At 36.7% G+C, this 8,210-nt stretch overlaps 1 protein-coding gene across 3 annotated transcripts in view; it reads left to right on the forward strand.

Annotated features, from left to right (window-relative positions):
* Positions 1-3,416: 3,416 nt before the first annotated feature.
* Positions 3,417-8,210, forward strand: part of LRRTM4 (leucine rich repeat transmembrane neuronal 4) — a 674,925-nt gene continuing 670,131 nt past the window's right edge. The window contains exons 1-3 of one of the 3 annotated variants that reach the window (XM_023529437.1): positions 3,417-3,741; positions 3,994-4,144; positions 5,986-7,532. In XM_023529437.1, coding sequence (XP_023385205.1) covers positions 4,141-4,144; positions 5,986-7,532 — 1,551 coding nt within the window. In that variant the 5' untranslated portion in view covers positions 3,417-3,741; positions 3,994-4,140. The remainder of the gene's footprint in view (positions 3,742-3,993; positions 4,145-5,985; positions 7,533-8,210) is intronic. The other 2 variants (XM_023529438.1, XM_011358078.2) reach the window with 2 other exon arrangements.

An 8,210-nucleotide genomic window follows, 5' to 3' on the forward strand; every position in this document is an offset into this window, starting at 1 on the left:
GGAGCCCCTTAGGTATAGTGGTGTATAGTGCTGGTAAACGTTTATCAACTGGCTTTCTGAGTATTATTCAAAGATGAATATTATCTGATATTTTTGTTTACATTAGTAAGGCAAAAGTGAAATAACAGACATATATTAGAATTTTGCTTATTGTTAATGACATGAGTGACTTCTTTACTTAATCAGATTACAGTTTTCAAATATTGAAAACATATTTCTCAATTTTTGTGCTGTTCATAGTCAAATAGCTACAGATGCAGTACACTATTAAGTTTAATCGATATTGCTAGACACTCAACAAAACAATAAATCACACCTTAATTTTTAGTTTTCATGGTGTAAAATATTCCTACCATGGTTAATTTTAAGATTTCAAGGCAAGGTCACTGAATGCTCTTTGAGGTAACAAAAAATCCTATTTTATCCTTAGTTTATGAAGTCTGAAATCAGTAAATGGAAGTATTATTAAGTCCACCATATTGATCAATACTTGATATTTCATATAAAGCTTAAGCCATATCTCCCTGTTCAAATATAGGACCAGTTGCAAATGGACCATTTGCTACCTAGGAAAACAGGAAGTATAGTCAGCTTATCTCACTCTTGCTTATCTCCTCCTACACTTACTCATTGCTGTTTCTGACCTTCCCAGGAAACTTCATAGTTGTAAAACTGGTACTATTATAAAAAAGGTTTAAGATATCTGAGCCTAGCAGAAGTGGAATATATATATATATTTTTCTTATGGGCACACTGATAGTTCCCTAATAGCCCCATTAGAAATAACGGATCAAATTTCCTATGATGAGGATGACACATTTTTTTCTTTATCTGTCTGGTGCCTATCCAAACTTGATTGATTCCTATTTGTTTTTTGTTAATTTGTCTATGCAGTGTACTTCCACAGACTTTCTCTGTTGGGGGTCACCCCAGGATTTAAAAAAGATTCCAAGCTGACCCTCTCTCCCTCCTCTCCACCATGGAAAATACTTGTACATATTTTTATCCAGACGGACTCTGAAAATGAAATAAAAAAAAACAGTCCCAACACAACTTTAACCTTCCTTTGCTCTGAGAAACCCATTTCCTCTTATTTTCTGGGTTTCCCAGACAGGAACCGGATGCCATTCCAGCTTGCTGGGCTTGCTTCTAGAAACACATACCAAGTTCAAGTAGTCTGTAGGAGTCCCTTTTACTACAATTAAGACTAGGAGCTGATACTTTCCGAGTGTGTGTTTAATGATACCAGGACAGCTCTCTCCAAAGAGATCTTCCACACAACATCCTTTGTTGCTCTCAAATCTCTTGACCCCCTGTGTCCTCACAGTGCATTCAGGAGACCTGAAACTGATTTTTTGACAACATCCTTTGTAAATTCTGCATATGATCTAATAATTACTTTGTAATAGAGCTCTATTAGATTTTAGTACTTCAAACAAAGCTTCCAGTTTTTCAGGTTACTACACCATAAACGTGGGTAATATCATAAGATTTTTCAGTCCACTATCAAAATCTGTTCTTGTATCTTGTATTCAAATAAACTTTGTACATATGCACATATGTGTGTGTGTTTGATACATGCATGTACCATGTATTCATCATATAAAAAATTACAGAATGTAGATAGATAAAAAATCATAAAAGATGAAATACATCCAAAATTCATCTCCCAGGAAAATCTCTATATATTTTATTTTGGCAGTTTCAATAAAAATATATACAAAAATAGGCTTTCTTTTCATCATCCCCTAATAAGTGTGTTCTTTGTACTTGTCCTCCTTACTTTACAAATTGTGATCATCCTTCCCTGTCAGCAAGTGCAAACCAGTTTAATTTTAATGGCAGCATGTGTTCCAGTTCATGGATATATTAACTTTTCCTGAACTAATCCTATATCATTGAATATTTGGATGGGTTTTTGGTCTCTGTGTAAACTACACTATTATGAACAAATTATATGTGTATTATTTATGTTTGTTTATTTTCTTAGAAAGGTATACCCCTTTCATTAACCAAATGATATTTCCTCTTTTGGTTTCATTTGCATTTTAATAGGTATTAGCCTTAAGCCAAAAGTAAATATTTAAAAAATAGACATTCAGATATCAGTTAATGGGAAAAGGATATATTTGGGGGACATATTATCCCTTTCTGTTCCTTAAGAAATTTTAGTAATTAGACAATTTCCTGTGACTACCTACTCATAAATCTGAGTCAAATCTCTATATGTTGCTTGTATGATAAGGCCTTCGTACTTATAAATATTTGGCAGATAGTCTAAAACCAAGAAATATTTTTTAAAATATTCATTTTCAGTGATCCACAGCAATTGATGCTTATGTAAAATTCATTTAAACTTCTCACACTTGCTAAATTAGTTTAGCAATCTTATCTAGTAGTCTTTCTCTGTATTACATAGGTTCATTCTTCTGAATTGTCCCCCCAAAAAAATATTTGCCAGAAGATTATAAAATAAACAAGAGAAAAAAATGGATATATAATGTTATTTTATTTTTCAAAATTCAAGTACAGGTTCACAAAAGTGTAGTTTTTTTTTTTTTTTTTGAAATACATATCTCATATCTCAATACAAAATACACATAAATACAAAGTACATATCTCAGATATTTCATAATTTCATCCCTCCTAATATTGAGGCTATTCTGCACATTTTGAGAAATAGAACAGTGATGTAGAACTTACATGCTTTTGTTTTTCTGGAAATTCACATTATGACAAGTTATTTGCTTGAGAAAAAAAATTGCATTATAAATGTCGACAAGTTTAAGAAAATATGACTACACTAATGATGTCAAGCTGGAATTCTGCTCTTATCTAACATTTAGTCTCAGTTACCTGCACAATCGGTATTATTGTATTAAAGACAACCACTTTCAGACTAAAATTGCACTTTTAGGAAGTAATGATCTAGGATATTCAATACAATGCACAAAACTGCAAAATTTATTTTATTATCAAAAGTTGATAATTTAAAGATTAGGCCTAAAATTTTTCAATGTAAATTTTAAAAATAAATTTAAAAGTGACCTAATTACATCTTTAAAAAGTATCTAATTACATTTTTCCCCTTTGAATAAAATTGCTTCTCTGTGTGGTTTGTTTAAAAATTTTAAATAAATTAAACCTACAGCAACAACAAAAATTATTTCTGTTGTTGAAAAAGACAAATTCTTTGTGACATGTACATGTGTAGCAAAAGCATTCAAGTCAAGGCAACTTTAAAAAATTACTAATTGTTTAATATTTAGAGAAGCAGTGTTTTACTTACTATAGGTTATCACTTTATGGTACTCCTTTACATAAACCGTTCATAATATTTATTATTGGGGAGAAAAAAAGTGATCCTGCGCCTTTAATTTCCCTTTCTGAGAGAGAGAAGGCTGCACACCGCTGACAGGCTCACTTGTTCCCGTCTTTAATGTGCAATCTGTTTTCTCCAGCGGAGGGCACTCAGTGTATCACAAACTCAAGCATTAGCACCAACAAGCTCTGAGCATCATCAGTCTCTGGAAAGCCTTCTGAATTAGACAAGGGCTGCCTCTCAGCACAGCTACAAAACACTTTAAACCTGACCAGCTAAATGGATAAACCCAGCCTGCATAGCTTTTAAACTGGGGTCTCATACAGCACAGGAGGCCTACTTGCTTCAAGGACTGAAAACCTAGAGGATGAATTGCTTTATCTGGGAATGGCAAAAGCCAGAACAATAAGGAATGCCAGGTATTCTGAAGATTTTTTTTTTTTTCCTCTCTTTTTACAGAGAAGTTGGTTACCTTCAAGATGGGCTATAGCTCTTTTGCAGAGATTGCCAGTTCCTACTGATGGGTCTCTTGTGAATTACACAATGGTCCTCAGAGCCTAGAAGCCCTCCCCCGGTCCCCCAACACTTCCTTCTCCCTGCCCCCCATCCTACCCCATGCTGTTTTTTTCATATATGTATATGTATTTTTTTGCCTGTCCTCTCCGGAGAAGTTTGTATGGGGCTCCTAGCTCACATGCTGGATCAGAATGGTGTGAACGGTAGCCGCACTGTGTCATGAAGGTGGTGGTGGTTTCAGCCCGTGAGACCAAATAAGAAGAAAACTGAGAGAGAGGGGAACCGTTTTTGGATGACAAAGGATGGGTAAGTGAACTTTTGTTGTTTCCTCCTTAGCAAAGCTGATCCTCTTGGCTTCTTATCCTTAGTCGTGGCATTTGCTGATAAAAGACAGGGAAACCGGCAAAAAGCAGCAGCCTCTGAGTTTGTCAGTTGACTCTATAGTTGCTATTATATTTTTAGATCATTTTCCTTTTCGTAGTTTTTTTTCTTTTTTTTTAATTCGTAAATGCATAACACGGACTTAGACTCGAGAGAAATATCTTTAAGACTGTCTCTTCTGTGTGTGTATTCATAGCTTGGGAATTGAGCATGAGATAAATATTGTGTTTGCTTTTATTTTTTGATAATGTTAACTATGCTTGTATTTCTGGTCGCTGTCAGGAAAATTGTTATTAACACTTTACTGCGTGTGTGTAGGGGTGGGGTCGTCACTTTTATCAGAGGTCGCACAAGGGCTTGTTTTATCTTTGAAGCTGTATCCTGAACACAGCTTCCAAATTTCAAGCAGTCATTTGCCAGTCTTATTTTTTCAAGTGTGACTGGCTCCCCCCCAGCCCCCCCTTCTCCTGTCTGGGAGAGCTGGAATGTATTTCAATGAGTCTGTATCTGGCAAGAGGACAGAGAGCAAGATCAGGTTTCAAATAGAAAAAAAAAAAAATAACCAGTTGAGTAAAAGGAGAGTTTTGTTGTTGTTGTTGTTGTTGTTAAGGGTTTTGCTGATTGCTTCCTGGTTAAAATTATGAATATTTAAGAAAAATAAACTGCAACACACAGTAGTTTTTGTATTTGTTTTTTTGCCACTAAGAATAATAAATCTGTTGACAGAAGAAAAAAGTCTCTTTAGATATAATGACTTAGAAATGCAGCATGAGTACCAATAGATTGTAACTTTGCAGGTTTTTGGAAGTTAATGGAGGTAGGGGAGGAAAAAAGTCAGTGAGAAATTTGAGCAGGTTGGGGTGGGGGAGGGGAATGATAGTTTGCAGTTTACTTGTTTATCCAACAAATTTGCAAAAGCAACTGGTTGAAAAATAACACTAAAACTAATATCATACAAGATTGTTTTGCATTTTATGCAAATATTTAATAAAAATTTGATGATCTTAACTTTGGACTGTTCTGTGTTATCAGTAGTCAAGGCTCTGAGTCTGGGTATCACTGGGCAGAAGAGCCACAGAAGGTAGCTCTCCCTGAATGTTGAGAGCATATAGGCTTATTAACATGTTGAGAGTTCCTTGCACTGTTATTAGTCCTCATACCATGCTTCATTGGCTGCCCATGCCAGTCCTAGTGCTATTTTTTCAGAGCTCATATATTGTTTTTCTATTATGCAATAAGGATACAATTTCAGGCAGGGCAAACTTGGGTTACCTTGACAGCTTACTGAAGCTCCTTTGCCAAATCCCAGCCTGTTTGCTCAACTAGAAAAAACATACAAGTATGGGGTTTAGGAAGTCACATTTTTGCCATTACCAGAAGAATTAGTCTTCCTCCTTTTGGTACTGGTGTTCAACTGAGTGACTAGCCGATGTGGATGTTATTGTTATTAAAATGTCGGCATTAAGTGATAAGACAGGCTCTGTGCTTTTCAGTGTTGATGTACACATGAACTCCTGAAACTCCGGGAAGCTTTTCTTGGTTCTACAACACAGTGGTGATTTGAAAATCAAGGAAGAAAAAATGAAACCTAAATGGCAAACATGCAACACTGAAGACAACAAGGCTTTAAATGTTAAACATGTTGTCCCTAAATCAACTGTCCCATTACTACACTAGATGAAATGCCCCTGATATTGGTAAGCTGGTGGTGATTTATATTAATAGCTTTACAATGTGCATTTGTCTTTTTTTTTTTAACATTGTAGGTTTCCGTTTAATTACGCAGCTGAGAGGCATGCGTGTGGTGCTAGTGCTACTTTCTACGCTGCTGCTTGTTATGCTTACGGGGGCTCAGAGAGCTTGCCCAAAGAACTGCAGATGTGATGGCAAAATTGTGTACTGTGAGTCTCATGCTTTCGCAGATATCCCAGAAAACATTTCTGGAGGATCGCAAGGCTTATCATTGAGGTTCAACAGCATTCAGAAACTCAAATCCAATCAGTTTGCCGGCCTTAACCAGCTTATATGGCTTTATCTTGACCATAATTACATTAGCTCAGTGGATGAAGATGCATTTCAGGGCATCCGTAGGCTGAAAGAATTAATTCTAAGCTCCAACAAAATTACCTATCTGCACAATAAAACCTTTCACCCAGTTCCCAATCTCCGCAATCTGGACCTCTCCTACAATAAACTTCAGACATTGCAATCGGAACAATTTAAAGGCCTTCGGAAACTCATCATTTTGCACTTGAGATCCAATTCCTTAAAGACTGTGCCAATAAGAGTTTTTCAAGACTGTCGAAATCTTGACTTCCTGGATTTGGGTTACAATCGTCTTCGAAGCTTATCCCGAAATGCTTTTGCCGGTCTTTTAAAGTTAAAGGAGCTCCACCTGGAGCACAATCAGTTTTCCAAGATCAATTTTGCTCATTTTCCACGTCTTTTCAACCTCCGCTCGATATACCTACAGTGGAACAGGATTCGCTCCATTAGCCAAGGCTTGACATGGACTTGGAGTTCCTTACACAACTTGGATTTATCAGGGAATGACATCCAAGGAATTGAGCCGGGCACATTTAAATGTCTGCCCAATTTGCAAAAATTGAATTTGGATTCCAACAAGCTTACCAATATCTCACAGGAAACTGTCAATGCATGGATATCTTTAATATCCATCACTTTGTCTGGAAATATGTGGGAATGCAGTCGGAGCATTTGTCCTCTATTTTATTGGCTTAAGAATTTCAAAGGAAATAAGGAAAGCACCATGATATGTGCAGGACCTAAGCATATCCAGGGTGAAAAGGTTAGTGATGCAGTAGAAACATATAATATCTGCTCTGAAGTCCCAGTGGTCAACACAGAAAAATCCCACCTGGTGCCCCAAACTCCCCAGAAGCCTCTGATTATCCCTAAACCTACAATTTCCAAATTTGACCCCACCCAGACCACCCTTGAAACACCAAGCCCCTCCCCAGGGTTTCAGATTCCTGGCACAGAGCAAGAGTATGAACATGTTTCATTTCACAAAATTATTGCAGGGAGCGTGGCTCTCTTTCTCTCGGTGGCCATGATCCTCTTGGTCATCTATGTGTCTTGGAAACGCTACCCAGCAAGCATGAAACAACTTCAGCAGCACTCTCTTATGAAGAGGCGGCGGAAAAAGACAAGAGAGTCTGAAAGACAAATGAATTCCCCTTTACAGGAGTATTACGTGGACTACAAACCTACAAACTCTGAGACCATGGATATATCCGTTAATGGATCTGGGCCCTGCACATACACCATCTCTGGCTCCAGGGAGTGCGAGGTATGAACCATGATCCTCCTAAAAGCATTTCTACTGCGGGGAAGGAGAGGTAAATGTTTGAAGCGCTAGAGGTGTCTCTAATCACTAGAAAGATTAATGACCCTTTTGCTTTTGGGTTTTGCTCAGTGTGAAAGGTTACTTAATTAAATTACAACCACCAGGAAGTTGACTGCTATTTTTTTTATGGTTGAAATTTGAAGGAAGTTCATTCAAGGATGAGATTAAGTTGGAATAAAGCACTCTGTTACAACATTTTTTTTTTTTTTAACAGTTTGTATACAGGGGTTGGACTTAACCAGACACACAAACAAAACTCTTTCATTTTAAAATTTATGTCTCTTTCTTGTTTGACTTTTGTAATGGAGTAAAGAAGGAGGGGCCAACTTAATTTATAAACAGAGTGATTTTACCAAAATTCCAGGAGGTAATGAAGATTTAAACCAAAGAGCAATTTACCCAAGGGTTGATTTGTTGTACATTTTTAATTTTTAATTAAAGCATGCAACAGGGATCTCACAGGGATAACTGTTTTTGTGTTACTTGCCATTTAGTTATTATACCAGCACAGAGAATGTCAGGGGCCTACTGTGTAATTGTATTAGGCTTTTAAAGATGTCTGTCTTCCTCCCTTTCTTCCTCTCTCCCGCCCATCCATTTCTTCTTTCCCTTCCTTCCTTC

Source organism: Pteropus vampyrus, unplaced genomic scaffold (genome assembly GCF_000151845.1).
Source record: "Pteropus vampyrus isolate Shadow unplaced genomic scaffold, Pvam_2.0 Scaffold37, whole genome shotgun sequence".
NCBI lineage: Eukaryota > Metazoa > Chordata > Mammalia > Chiroptera > Pteropodidae > Pteropus > Pteropus vampyrus.